Below are 15,883 nucleotides of genomic sequence, written 5' to 3' on the forward strand. Positions count from 1 at the left end.
GGCCTCTTTGTGGAATTCGGCTCTTTGGGTTGTTCAACACCAATCTGATCGAATCTTAAAGTGTCTGATTCGCTCTGATACCCTACACAGTGTTGTCCGTGCGGACCAGCAAGTGCTTGCCTCGTAAGCGCCCTCTTAGACGGTTCAAGGCAAGGCGTACTGCTAACAACTCTTGGCAGTTGATGTGCCAGTGCAGTTGGGGGCCCGTCCAAACGCGAACGCCCAACCGGCTGAGGTGCGAGAGCACCAAGTCCCTGTGTTCGCACAACTGATCCTGAGACTGAGCTAGTATGAGCCAGTTGTCGAGGTAGTTGAGAATGCGAATGCCCTGCTCTCTCAGGGGAACAAGGGCTGCCTCCGCAACTTTCGTGAAGACACGGGGAGACAGGGACAGCCCAGAGAGCAGGACCTTGTACTGATATGCTCATCCTTCGAACGCGAACCGCAGCAATGGTCTGTGGTGCGGAAGGATCGACACATAAAAAAGTACGCGTCCTTCAGGTCGATCGCTGCAAACCAATCTCGGGGACGGATGCACCCGAAGATGCGTTTCTGCGTCAACATCTTGAACGGTAACCGGTGAAGGGCCTGGTCCAAGACACGCAGGTCCAAGATCGATCAGAACCCACCGCCTTTCTTGGGTACAATGAAGTAGGGGCTGTAAAACCCCGTCTTCATATCAGCTGGAGCCGGTCCGGCTCTAGCTCATCCTTCGCCAGTAGGACTGCGATTTCCGCACGCAAGACAGGAGCATCGGCCGCCTTCACTGATGTGAATCGGATGCCGCTGAACTTGGGGGGACGCCGGGCGAACTGAATCGCATAGCTGAGTCTGATGGTCCACAGGAGCCAGCGGGACGGTTTGGGTAGCCAGGCACCCAGACACTGAACAAGCTGGACCAGCAGGCCCACTGATGTACCCGCGGTATGGCAGCAAGGTGGAACGCAGGGATCCGGTCCATGGGCGGACCGAAGAGGGGTCTGAGTGTGCGGTGCAACGCTTACCTGGTTCCACGGTTTGGCAGAGTAGGGCCTTTGATAATGCTCCCGAACCACCCGCTGCTGCGTGCTGGAGAGAGAGGAGGATGAGTGTGGTCCGGTGTTGGTTCGTCCGCGAATCTCCATGCCCTCTTGGGACCCAGAGACAGAGAAAACTGCACTCTCCTGCAAGACAAACAGGGGGTAGTGCAGCCTGATGTGTGCAACCCACTCGACACGGGAAACCACCACCACTGAAGCGCCGTGCCGCCAACACCAAGAGCTCTCAAAGAGCGCGCTAAACGCGTTCAGTCTTCTTCTCTCAGTAGAGTAGTCAGGAGCAAAACGATGTGATCGCTCGGCTCCGAAGCGAAAAGCTGGTATGCGTTGCACCTGCTGCCTTTTTATGCTCACGCTGTGATCAGCGGCAGCTGGATGCAATCATCGCATGCCAATGTCCATTGGCTCGTTTAGTTACACTCGAAGTAGATTGGTCTCTCGAAGCGAGATTCCAATTCGTCGGTCACGACATGACTCGTAGTGACCGACTAAAAGGGAACAGCCTTTTTTTGCAGTGTGACTTCATGTGTTTTGATTGTGGTGTGAGCTGTGGCCTGGAAATGTCATTATTTGACGGGTTTTTCCGGTTGTTTTCAGGCGAGACGTGGAACCCCTTAAAGCTGCACTTCCAGATGCGTAACGTGCGCGAGCGTCTGGCGAAGAGTCTGGTGGAGAAGGGTGTCCTGAGCACGGAGAAGCAGAACTTCCTGCTGTTCGACATGACCACGCACCCGCTGACAGACAGCAGCGAGAAGGAGCGTCTGGTGCAGCGTCTGCAGGACAGTCTGCTGGAGCGCTGGACCAACGACTGGCGCCGCATGAGCCGCCGCATGCTAGCGCTGATCCTGCTAGCGCACGCCGCAGACGTGCTGGAGAACACACTGTCCTCGCTGAGCGACGAGCGCTATGACACGGTCTGCTCACGCTCACGCAGCCTGCTGGAGGCCAACCCCGACCTGGAGAGTGCAAAGGTCACGACCCCCGCCGAGGAGATGATCTGGGCCGTGCTGGCGGCCTTCAACAGATCCTGAGAGAACGCCCTTCATAGACAGCATCCGCACTCACTACACAGACAGCAGCAGCATCACGGCCATTTTTCTTACATATATACATGTTTTCGGGTTCAGTCGTTTTAAAATTTTATTCTTTTTTTTAAATGACATTTTTGGCTTTAAATATTTTTAGTTTTCTGAGCGACGAGCGCTACGACACGGTCTGCTCACGCTCACGCAGCCTGCTGGAGGCCAACCCCGACCTGGAGAGTGCAAAGGTCACGACCCCCGCCGAGGAGATGATCTGGGCCGTGCTGGCGGCCTTCAACAGATCCTGAGAGAACGCCCTTCATAGACAGCATCCGCACTCACTACACAGACAGCAGCAGCATCACGGCCATTTTTCTTACATATATACATGTTTTCGGGTTCAGTCGTTTTAAAATTTTATTCTTTTTTTTAAATGACATTTTTGGCTTTAAATATTTTTAGTTTTAGTAATTTTAGTACTTCATCTTCAGCTTATTAAATTTCAGTTAGTTGCCAATGTAATTTTTCATAAATATTTTCAATTTTCATCTAATATTTTATTTTATTTTATTTCAGTTAACAACAATAGTTTTAATTAACAATAACAACAATGATCTTAAATTAAATTTTATATTATTTTTAGTAGTTCATCTTCATTTAGTTTTAGTTATTTGCCAAGGCAACATTTCTAATTTTTGTTTACGTTTTTTAAGTTTCTCATCTAAAATGTATATTTTATTTCAGCTTTATTATATTTTAGATATATTGTAGTTAACAACAACTATATATATATATATATATATATTTAATTCCCAAGGCAACATTTCACATTTTCATTTAGTTTAAATTGACTAAAATAACTAAAACTGAAATAAAAATTAATATGGGCATGTAAAAAAAAGACAAAATCACACAGCAACTACAATTAAAATGAAATTAAAATACAAAAATTCATAAAATAAATAAAAACGAAATAAAATATTAATAAAAAGTAATTCAAAATATTAATATAAACTAATGGTATATGAATTATACTAAAGCAACACTGATTGGAACATCCTGCTTTAAATCATATTAGGTTATGCTTTTATTCAAACATCCGCATAAGTGTGATGTCTTGAAATGCTGTCTAGGTAGGGAGCGTGTGAGGTTTTAGATAACAGTGCAACGTTCCCACAACGTTCAGAGAGCGTGTCGGCTGGCATGCATGTCACATGACCTCACTTCTTCATCATGTGACCCTCACACTGTCACATGACGCATGATTCGCTCTCATCTGATGTGTGATTCTTCATGAAGAGAGCTTTACAGTCAGACGCTTTCAGTGAATATAATGGATGAGAAAGACCCGCTTACTGGAGGTTTGGATCAGGAAGGATTGAACTCGAGGTCTTCTGTTTGATTTCATTCATGTTTTTAATGAACTTTCATGTTGAACAGAATCTCAAGGGCCTTTGCACAAATATATGAGTTGTATGTGTTTTTTCCAACAAATGGTCAGTAAAAGATGGAAATGTTTGTCCAACTCAGGAGTTCAAACTAAGTTGTTCATATTTACTTAATATTACTGGATTCGTATCTAAATATGGTTTGTGTGGATTTATATTTTTCTAGCAATGAACAAAAATGCATAACAGTGCAACGTTCCCACAACGTTCAGAGAGCGTGTCGGCTGGCATGCATGTCACATGACCTCACTTCTTCATCATGTGACCCTCACACTGTCACATGACGCATGATTCGCTCTCATCTGATGTGTGATTCTTCATGAAGAGAGCTTTACAGTCAGACGCTTTCAGTAAAGCGTACCCAATAACATCATTTTATACATGCCTTAATATTTGTTCAGCAGTTTTTCTTTGCAGGCTGATGTTTACAGGACAGGAGTCGTAACGTGTTCATATGTTTGTGAAGGAGGTTTGATTGTGTCTGTACGGAAGCAGAAACTCCAGACAGTGAATATAATGGATGAGAAAGACCCGCTTACTGGAGGTTTGGATCAGGAAGGATTGAACTCGAGGTCTTCTGTTTGATTTCATTCATGTTTTTAATGAACTTTCATGTTGAACAGAATCTCAAGGGCCTTTGCACAAATATATGAGTTGTATGTGTTTTTTCCAACAAATGGTCAGTAAAAGATGGAAATGTTTGTCCAACTCAGGAGTTCAAACTAAGTTGTTCATATTTACTTAATATTACTGGATTCGTATCTAAATATGGTTTGTGTGGATTTATATTTTTCTAGCAATGAACAAAAATGCATGATAATAAAAAACACTAATAATTATATATATATATATATATTAGTGCTGTCAAACGATTAATCGCATTCAAAATAAAAGTTTTTGTTTACATAATATATGAGTGTGTTTACTGTGTGTATTTATTTTGTATATATAAATACACACACACGCATGTATATATTTAAGAAAAATATGTAATGTTTATATATCAAATATATTTATATAAAATATAATAATATGAATATATAAATGTATATGCATGTAAATATTTTCATTTTATGTGTGTGTATTTAATATATACATAATAAATATACACAGTACACACACATATATTATGTAAACAAAAACTTTTATTTTGAATGCGATTAATTGATTAAGAGAAATGTACTTGTATGTCACTTTCGGGAATATTTTGTAGAAATTTTAAAGATATAAAGATATATATTTTATTTTATTTTTATTTATTTTTTTGGTGAAAATAGGATGGTAACAGGGTTGTGCACAAATCTGCTAAAAACATATATGTAAATACATTAGTTAATAATTTAAAATAGGTTTTGAGTTGGTAGAGTGGAATATCAATGCAACAGATTTTACTATTATGATTTAGAAAATTATTATTATTTTATTTGCACTATTTTGGACATATTAAATTATTACCCTGCATGATTTTAAATATTTTTTGGGACAGTGCAAAAGCAAAAACATCTTCTATTTTCTGTATTTAAAACTAGAAACTTATCATTGACTCAGATACTGTATATGTGAAATGCTGTACTGTACATCCATGATGGTTATGAATGATAAATTACGTGATTATGGCTCTTCTGTGTTTGATGAGATGAAGGACTTCATGTGGAGAGTTTGATATGCAGTGCAAGTTTTTAATGTAATATTCAGCTATCATAATAAATTATTGCTGTTTAACTCTCAGTCTGTTGATCGATCAATAATGTCAGAATTTTAGTTTTTTGTTTTTATTATTAACTAGACTGATATTTATAGCTAACTGACCTACTTTTGGGTTATTAACTAATAAACTGATCCATAATTGTCGATTATGTTATTGAAGTAAGACAACAGAAATTCTTTTATCATAAATTATTGTTTATGTTGAGATAATTAATGAATTAATGAGATTAAAATGTATTTTATAATTAATATCAAATCATTCAATGTTGGTGGTTTGTCGATTAAAAATGTTGAATTTATTATATTTTATTTAAGTAGATATTAATATGGTGCATCTGTAAAATCCAGCCTTTATTCGTTCCATTTTTCTTACAAGAATTGAAAAGAAATCCAAAATATTGCTACTACTGAACCAACAACAAACTTGCTTAGATAATAATATTCTATTATAATTGAATTATTTTTACGTGAATGACTGACTTTAAAATTGCAAATGCTTTTCATTTTATATATGAACACAACATGTATTATTATGTATGTTTGTGTGCTTTAAAATACTATTTATATAGTCCAGATGTTTTTAGATGTGTAACAGAGCATTATTTAGTCATATGTTTTCATCACACAGGATACACTGGTCAGATTTTGCTGAATTATAGAAATTTCATCCCACATGAACATCAAAACCAGTTAATCACATGACAGGAACTTTCCATTGACGTCTGCTGTTTAAAACTGAGCTAATGACGCTCGCTCTCTCCCTCTCGCCTATCCTCTATGGTTTCATCCTCACTTCCTTCACCCTCTCAGTTTTCAGCACTGGACACAAACAGTGCTACTGACACTCTTTGCTCCACTCTAACATCTTGCTTAGACAACTTTTGCCCCCTTTCATCCAGACCAGGAACATCGCTCTAGACTCAGGGCTGCAGAGAGGAAGTGGCGCAAATCAAAACACTCTACCGACCTTAGTGTGTATCAGTCACTCCTCTCCTCCTTCTCTGCAAGTCTCTCCACTGCTAAAACAACATACTACCACAATAAAATTAGCAACTGTTCTGACTCTTGCACGCTTTTCAAAACTTTTTCTTCTCTTCTTTGTCCTCCTCCACCCCCTCCTTCATCAACTCATACTGCCGGTGACTTTGCAATATTCTTCATAAATAAAACACGAACCATCAGCGACCAATTCTCCACACCACAAACTGACAGAAACTTAATAACCATAAATACTCATTCTCTCTCCTCCTTCTCTCCACTCTCGGAGGCAGAAGTTTCTAAACTTATCCTTTCCAATCATCCTACTAATTGTCCGCTTGATGCTATCCCCACTCACCTCCTTCAGGCCATTTCTGCTTCAGTTATACCTGCGCTCTTACTAACATTATCAACACCTCTCTTCACTCTGGTACCTTTCCCACAGCATTTAAGCAGGCTCGGGTAAGCCCACTGCTTAAAAAACCCCGTTCATTGCAAAGACACTTGAACGAGTTGTGTTCAACCAGCTCTCTTATGTTTCTTGTACAGAACAACCTCATGGACAGCAACCAATCTGGCTTCAAAAGCCTATCTCTCTGGTAGGTCCTTCAAGGGTGTCTTGGAGGGGTGAGGTTTCTAAGTCACAACTTCTTGCTACTGGGGTTCCTCAAGGCTCAGTGCTTGGACCACTTCTCTTCTCCATCTACATGTCATCTTTAGGATCTGTCATTCAGAAGCATGGCTTTTCCTATCACTACTATGCTGATGACACTCAACTCTACTTCTCTTTCCAGCCAGATGACCCGACGGTAGCTGCTCGCATTGCAGCCTGTCTGAGAGACATTTCTGGCTGGATGAAGGATCATCACCTTCAACTCAACCTTGCTAAGACAGAACTGCTCGTGGTCTCAGCCAACTATATTATATTTTATTTTATATTATTTTATTTTATATTATTATATTAGACCCAAAACCCTCAGGCAAAAGGTTTTCATTTGTACATTATAATTAAGACATTATTATATTAAATATATCCTATTATATTTTGTTATGTAGAGGGAAAACCCTCAAGCATTTTTTTTTTCATAAAGACATCCTCATAATGTTGCTGATTTCAGGTTCTTCTGTAGTTGTGTGGGACATTTGGTGAAATATGACACATGTATTTGACTTTGATCTTGGATATTTGGTTCTTAAATGAAATCATTTAAATTATTTAATACGAGCTGCATTCAATCATTATAATGCACGAATCATTAAAAAATCATTAGCATTTCCATTTAATTTAATGTTAACAGCAGGACTAGAACACAGACGATTAGACACAAACAAAGCAGGAATGTTGGAAAAAAACAAATCCAGACCTGTTGAACCCAGCCTTACATTCTCTCTCTCTCTCTCTCTCTCTCTCTCTCTCTCTCTCTCTCTCTCTGTGTGTCAGGAAGTCAAACTTCACTCTCTTTCTAACTGATCATTAGACAGCAACAAACGCGATGCCAGGCAAGAAAGTGTGTATTATCGGCTCAGGAAACTGGTGAGTTCCGTCTAATATGAACGCGACGCAGTAAGCGCTTTAGGAGCTGTTTGCACAGTTTACTCGCGCTTAGTGAGTTTCATTTTCACCTGCGTCAGTCTTGACTTTCCACATTTGTGTGTTTGTATATGTACTCTTACAAAAACTACTGTGGTGTTACCACGGTGCTCTAATGCTCAGTGAGACCGTGGTACTTCGTTACTACTATTTGATTGCCGTATTCAGAATTTACCGCGGTATTTTTTCAGAATTTTCCAGAGTTTTTTGCACATAGTATCATATTTTCTTGTAGTAAACCTGATTCTGAAGCTTCTCACATCCAGTTATTCAATCAATCAACAGTTTTATGTCCATAATATTTGGTCTTAATGTATATGTATGTAAATATATTTTCTGCATATTTTTAAAAAAAATATAATATATATAAAAAAACTATTTAAATATATATATATATTTATATATTAGGGGTGTAACGTACACAAACATGACGGTTCGGTACATACCTCGGTTTTGACACCGCCCTTTTACATTACTATAAGCTTACAATTAACAGCAGAGCCCAAACTTAAATTAAATTACTATTTAAATAAATAAAAATTAATTACCTCTAACTCTAGCTTGCTCTATTCTTTTTCTATTCTTTCTGTTTTCTTTTTATTATATAATTTTTAAAAACCTTGCTATGTGTGCTGCGTTAGGCTAACTGAGACTTGTTATAGCACTTGCGTATCATTGCTCTCTTGTTAGTTTTGATTGCTTCCATTGTCCTCATTTGTAAGTCGCTTTGGATAAAAGCATCTGCTAAATGACTAAATGTAAATTACTATTTATTTTTAAATCAACATTCAACTTAAAAATTGTATGCATGTAAATTCCAAATAATGCATTTTTTAAATTAACTTCTAAATTATAACGTTTCTTTTTGTTGTTGAAATATATTCACTTACACTGTGGCTGTCATAACGTGTTGTTTCTTGGTCAGTGATGTGTGTGTGTGTGTGTGTGTTGGTCAGGGGTTCTGCCATTGCTAAGATCATCGGGCACAATGTGAAAGCATCAAACCGCTTCGATCCAATGGTGAAGATGTGGGTCTATGAGGAGATGATTGATGGACGCAAACTCACCGAGATCATCAACACCGAACACGAGAACGTCAAATATCTGCCCGGACACAAACTGCCCAAAAATGTGGTGTGTGTTTCTCTTTAATAGTACAGTGATGGGAACAGACCATAATACCGCGTAGTACTCCAAGGTCATTCGAAGATGTTTAACCTGTATGACCCCAGCAAACAGAGAATGTTCTGGAAAGGTTCTCTCAAAGTTATGAACAAACGTTGACATTTAAGAATGTTCTCAAAACGTTAGCACAAAAACATTATTTATACGTTGTTCCTGAAGCGTTTAAATTGAACACTCATCTAACGTTCAATGAATGTTACTATATTTTCCAGAAATTTCAGAGAACGTTTAAAAGTAACGCTCCCACAATGTTACACAATTATAAAATGGAATGTTCTGTAGCCGTTCGCATATCTCAGCAAAAAATTTTTTTTTTTTTAAACTTTAAAAAACGGGACATTTTGAACTTCAGAAATACTGTTCTTAGAATTTAATGGAAACGTTAGCAAAACATTCGTACAACATTGTTTTAAGGAGGGTGACTGGAAATGTTCTCAGAACGGTTCTCTCAAAGTTACGTACTTCCAGTTAGTTGGACATTCGTCTTTTAAATGTTACTACTTGTTTCAAAACATTCAGAGAACATTCAAAAGTTACATTCCTATGTTTGCAAAATGATCAAATGGAATGTTCCCTTCACATTCGTATAACCAAGAAGAACCCTTTTAAAATATAAAAAAACTGGACATTTTGAACATTCAGAGAACATTGAGAAATATTGAGCAAAAAATTTTTTTTTTTTTAAACTTTAAAAAACGGGACATTTTGAACTTCAGAAATACTGTTCTTAGAATTTAATGGAAACGTTAGCAAAACATTCGTACAACATTGTGACTGGAAATGTTCTCAGAACGGTTCTCTCAAAGTTACGTACTTCCAGTTAGTTGGACATTCGTCTGACATCTTTTAAATGTTACTACTTGTTTCAAAACATTCAGAGAACATTCAAAAGTTACATTCCTATGTTTGCAAAATGATCAAATGGAATGTTCCCTTCACATTCGTATAACCAAGAAGAACCCTTTTAAAATATAAAAAAACTGGACATTTTGAACATTCAGAGAACATTGAGAAATATTGTTTTCATGAGAACGTAATGGGAACGTCAGCAAAACATTCTTAAAACATATACAACTTTCTGGAAAGGTTCTCTTAAAAAGTTATGAACAAACGTTCTTCCAGTTACGTTAATAAAGTGTTTAATGATGTTCTCGAAACACAGCAAAAACATTATTTATACATCAGTCATGGAATGTTTTTGTTTTTGTTCTGAAACAAGTGGAACATTCATCTAACATTGTTTGAATGCTACTATTTGTTTCAGAATGTTCAGAGAACATTCAAAAGTAACATTGTCAGAATGTTAGCAAAATGATAAAATGGAATGTTCTGGAATGTTCGTTTAACCAAGACGAAACATTTAAAAACAAATTTTTATTAATTATTTCATACATTAATTTAGATGTTTCAGCTGGAGCGTGCTTGATTTGTGATCTAGTGAAGTCCAGAAGGTAATACCGCGGTATCTTTGAGAAAGTGTTAGATGTGAGCTGGTTATCAGTAGGTTTGCACACAGATTAAAGTGCTGGACTTTGCACAGATCACCTTTACACTCATCTACATGTTACTGCGGCAAAATTACACAACATCGTGAAGCAGATTAATAATCTCATATGTCATTATATGACTCATATGAAGATAAATGAGCAAACGTGAACTTGTGGTTTTGAAATCACTGCACACAAATATGGATCCCTAGTTAGAGAACAGCAATGCAAACAGACTATAATTAACCAGGTCAAAGCTGAAGGAATAATGAAAGTGGTGTAGCAATCATTCAGATAAGGCATTAGAAATGTCTTGATCTACCCGTCCATTTGATGAAGATAGATAACCTGCTGGAACAGAACGGGTCATTCTAGGTTGTTGCTGGTCCAAGATTATCAGGATGGTTAATTTTATTCAAAAAATAATTAAAACTTAATCAAAAATGTAAAAGATTCAAGTAAAAATGAAACCCCCCAGTAACCAATAAAACAGTAAATAATGAGATAAAAAGTTGAAATAATGAAAAAAATAGATAAAATTGTAATTTTATTATAATTATTATAAAGTCATATCTATGGTATTAAAAGTCATAATTATGAGATTAAAAAAGTTGAAATTATGACAGTCAAATTTCTGAGAAAATAAAAAAATTATGAGATAAAAAGTCATATTTATGGCATTAAAAATCATAAATATGAAATAAAATGAATAATTATGAGATGAGGTCATAATTATGAGATAAAATTGTAAATTTTGTGATAAAATGTTGATTATAACAGTTAGACAAAATGTCATAATTATGACAAAATTATAAGATAAAAAAATCAAAATATGACAAAAAACATTTGACATTATGAGATAAAAAAAATCTAAATTATGCCGAAAAGGTAAAATTATAAGATTAAAAAGTCATATTTATGGCATTGAAAGTCATAATTATGAGATCAAAATTCATAATTATCAGATATAAAATCATAATTGACAAAATGTTGAAATTATGAGATAAAAAGTCAAAATTATGTTATAAAAAGTTGATGTTGATGTTGAAATTATGAGATAAAAATACAAAAATACAAAATTATTAGATTAAAAAGTCATAGGGCATTAAAAGTCATGATTATGAGATAAATGTCATAATTATGACAAATTTATATGAATAAAAAGTCAAAATAATATGATAAAAATTGATTATAACATTTGAAATTATGAGATAAAAAAATCTAAATTATGCCGAAAAGGTAAAATTAGAAGATTAAAAAGTCATATTTATGGCATTGAAAGTCAGAATTATGAGATAAAAATTCATAATTATCAGATATAAAGTCATAATTGACAAAATGTTGAAATTATGAGATAAAAAGTCAAAATTATGTTATAAAAAGTTGATGTTGAAATTATAAGATATAAATACAAAAAGACTAAATTATGAGATTAAAAAGTCATATGGCATTAAAAGCCATGATTATGAGATAAATGTCATAATTATAACAAATTTATATGAATAAAAAGTCAAAATAATATGATAAAAATAGATTATAACATTTGAAATTATGAGATAAAAAAATCTAAATTATGCAGAAAAGGTAAAATTATAAGATCAAAAAGTCATATTTATGGCATTGAAAGTCATAATTATGAGATATCAATTCATAATTATCAGATATAAAGTCATAATTGACAAAATGTTGAAATTATGAGATAAAAAGTCAAAATTATGTTATAAAAAGTTGATGTTGAAATTATAAGATAAAAAGACAAAATTATGAGATTAAAAAGTCATATGGCATTAAATCATAATTATGAGATAAAAAAAATCATAATTATGAGATAGTCATAATTATGACAAAAAGTTGGAATTATGAGAAATTTTTTAGCCTTGTCATAATTGAATCAGAAATTCTGGATGAATTAGTATGAGGGACCTTCAAACATTGTTATATCGGTTGAGAAGCACTGATGTAAAGCAGCTCATGATCATAAATGTCCAGCTAGAGACCATGTAAAGCCTGTTACCCACTGTCTTTGAGCTGATTTCCATCAAGATAAAAATACAAAAAGACAAAATTATGAGATTAAAAAGTCATATGGCATTAAATCATAATTATGAGATTTAAAAAAATCATAATTATGAGATAGTCATAATTATGACAAAAAGTTGGAATTATGAGAAATTTTTTAGCCTTGTCATAATTGAATCAGAAATTCTGGATGAATTAGTATGAGGGACCTTCAAACATTGTTATATCGGTTGAGAAGCACTGATGTAAAGCAGCTCATGATCATAAATGTCCAGCTAGAGACCATGTAAAGCCTGTTACCCACTGTCTTTGAGCTGATTTCCATCAGTAAGAGCCGTAGAGCCCTGCTGAGAGTGGGATCAGGGTTCAGAGCTCCTCTGTTTCCTCAGGTGGCGGTTCCTGACGTCACAGAGGACTCAAGCGGAGCCGACTTCCTGATCTTCGTCATTCCTCATCAGTTTATTGGGAAAATCTGTGACCAGATGAAACCTCACGTCAAACCTGGAGCCATCGGGATCTCCCTCATTAAAGTATGAATTTATTCTTTAATATTTTGTAATTTGAGTGGATTTCATGGTACTAGACAATAGTCATCTATAAATGATGCGTCATTTATTTCTACATAAATACTGCAAATATTAGAACATCATTTAGAATATTAGCTGTATATTCCCTATTTTCTTAGCAAAGACTACTTCATCACGGCTGATTTGTAAATTTTACTTCAAAAAATGCTGTTATTTTAAAATTATTAAATTTATTGATTATTCTAATTTAAAAATTGTTTTTGGTCTAAAAATTTTTTTGTTGTAAAATTTTCGTCTGCCTAAAAAAATAAAAATTGAATCTAAATAAAAACATGAATTTTCTGCACAGGGTTTACAGTTTCACATAGTATTTTTTAGTCCATTCTCTTTGTGTGTGTGTGTGTGTTTAGGGTATCGATGAGGGTCCGGATGGACTGACCCTGATCTCTAACATCATCAGGTCCAAGCTGGAGATCGAGGTCAGTGTGCTGATGGGCGCCAACATCGCCAGCGAGGTGGCCGAAGAGAAGTTCTGTGAGACCACCATCGGTGTGTGTGACATCACTTCCTGTGAGAAACCTGCAGAGCGCTTGACCTCGTGTGTTTATGACTGTGTGTGTGTGTGTGTTTCAGGAGCCACAAATGAATCCAACGGCAAGATCTTCAAAGAGCTTCTGCAGACGCCGAACTTCCGCATCACTGTGGTGAAGGAGAGCGACACGGTGGAGCTGTGTGGAGCGCTGAAGGTAACTGAGATACACACTGTGGATCAGGGGGTTTCGTCTTATTCAGATTACTAATGTTATGTCCTATGGACGCTTTGGTAAATTATAATTATGAGATAAGACATCATAATTATGACATGAAATTGAAATTATGAGATAAAAGTCAAAATTATGAGATAAAAACTCCTAATTATGACAAAAGTCAAAACTATGAGATAAAAACCTTCGAATTATGACAATCAAAATTATGAGATAAAAAGTAATCATTATGGCATAAAATCGAAATTATGAGATAAAATGGCATAATTATGACAAAAAAGTCCAAATTATGAGATGAACAGTTAATATTATGAGATAAGAACTCCTAATTATGACAAAAGTCAAAACTATTAGATAAAAATGCATAATTATGACAATCAAAATTATGAGATAAAAAGTCATAATTATGGCATAAAATTGAAATTATGAGATAAAATATAATAATTATGGCATAAAATCAATATTATGAGATGAAGTCATAATTATGACAAAAAGTCGAAATTATGAGATAATCTAAATTATGATCAAAAAGTCAAAATTATGAGATGAACAGTTAAAATTATGAGATAAGAACTCCTAATTATGACAAAAGTCAAAACTATTAGATAAAAATGAATAATTATGACAATCAAAATTATGAGATAAGTCATAATTATGGCATAAAATCTAAATTATGAGATAAAAAGTAATAATTATGGCATAAAATCTAAATTATGAGATGAAGTCATAATTATGACAAAAAGTCAAAATTATGAGATAATCTAAATTGAGGAAAAAGTCAAAATTATTAGATGAACAGTTAAAATTATGAGATAAGTCATAATTATGGCATAAAATCTAAATTATGAGATAAAAAGTAATAATTATGGCATAAAATCTAAATTATGAGATAAAGTCATAATTATGACAAAAAGTCACAATTATGAGATAATCTAAATTGAGGAAAAAAAAATCTAAATTATTAGATGAACAGTTAAAATTATGAGATAAGAACTCCTAATTATGACGTCAAAACTATGATATAAAAATGCATAATTATGACAATCAAAATTATGAGATAAAAAGTCATAATTATGGCATAAAATCAATATTATGAGATGAAGTCATAATTATGACACAAAGTTAAAATTATGAGATAATCTAAATTATTAGAAAAAGTCATAATTATGACAAAATGTCAAAATTGAGATAAAAGGTCATAATAAGTATGACAAAAATATATGATATATGATATGAGATAAAAAGTTATAATTGTGACATAAACAGTCAAAATTATGAGATAAGTCATAATTATGCAAAAAATAAAATTATGAAATAAAAACAAAATCACAATTATGAGATAAAAGTTGATAGCTATGAGATAAAGTCAATTATGACAAAAATCTAAATTATGAGGGAAAAGTCACAATTATGACATGAAAAAGTCTAAATGATGAGATAAAAAGACATAATTATGACAAAAATCTAAACTGTGAGATAAAAAGCCAAATTCAAAGTCAAGAAAATAAATTATCACATTAATCTAAATATTATATAAATCAAAATGAGATAAAAAAAGACTCAAAATTATGAAATTAAAACATAATTATGACAAAATTAAAATCATAATTATGAGATGAAAAGTTGTAATTATGAGATACAGAGTCATTGCTGACATACAAGCTCATTATGACTTCTATGTCATAATTCTGACTTAGTATGTCATAATTTTGAAAAAGTAGAAGCACAGTGTTCCAGTCGTGCCATTAAAAACTTGCTCAAGGCAGGACTAAATAAAAACATGCAGTCTTCACCATCCCTCGTTTAATATTTTTTATAAAAGATTGTGCATGTGAATGTCTGGCTGCAGCTGAGCGTCTGGTGTGTGTGTGTGTGTGTGTATTAATGTGTGTGTGTGTGTGTGTGTGTGTATTAATGTGTGTGTGTGTGTGTGTGTGTGTATTAATGTGTGTGTGTGTGTGTGTGTGTGTATTAATGTGTGTGTGTGTGTGTGTGTGTGTATTAATGTGTGTGTGTGTGTGTGTGTGTGTATTAATGTGTGTGTGTGTGTGTGTGTGTGTATTAATGTGTGTGTGTGTGTGTGTGTATTAATGTGTGTGTGTGTGTGTATTAATGTGT

General features: G+C 34.7%; 2 protein-coding genes across 3 annotated transcripts in view; both read left to right on the forward strand.

Annotated features, from left to right (window-relative positions):
* golph3l (golgi phosphoprotein 3-like) overlaps window positions 1-2,200 on the forward strand; it is a 23,215-nt gene extending 21,015 nt beyond the window's left edge. For both annotated transcript variants that reach the window (XM_016520732.1, XM_016520734.1), the window contains one exon: window positions 1,635-2,200. In XM_016520732.1, coding sequence (XP_016376218.1) covers window positions 1,635-2,068 — 434 coding nt within the window. In that variant the 3' untranslated portion in view covers window positions 2,069-2,200. The remainder of the gene's footprint in view (window positions 1-1,634) is intronic.
* Window positions 2,201-7,572: 5,372 nt separating this feature from the next.
* The window catches only part of gpd1c (glycerol-3-phosphate dehydrogenase 1c), a 10,356-nt gene continuing 2,045 nt past the window's right edge, over window positions 7,573-15,883 (forward strand). Inside the window, exons 1-5 of the mRNA XM_016520736.1 lie at window positions 7,573-7,726; window positions 8,740-8,917; window positions 12,864-13,004; window positions 13,412-13,550; window positions 13,635-13,747. Of these exons, the coding sequence (XP_016376222.1) occupies window positions 7,686-7,726; window positions 8,740-8,917; window positions 12,864-13,004; window positions 13,412-13,550; window positions 13,635-13,747 (612 nt within the window). The 5' untranslated portion in view covers window positions 7,573-7,685. The remainder of the gene's footprint in view (window positions 7,727-8,739; window positions 8,918-12,863; window positions 13,005-13,411; window positions 13,551-13,634; window positions 13,748-15,883) is intronic.

Source organism: Sinocyclocheilus rhinocerous, unplaced genomic scaffold, assembly GCF_001515625.1.
Source record: "Sinocyclocheilus rhinocerous isolate Xijiao unplaced genomic scaffold, SAMN03320098_v1.1 scaffold359, whole genome shotgun sequence".
Classification (NCBI taxonomy): Eukaryota; Metazoa; Chordata; class Actinopteri; order Cypriniformes; family Cyprinidae; genus Sinocyclocheilus; species Sinocyclocheilus rhinocerous.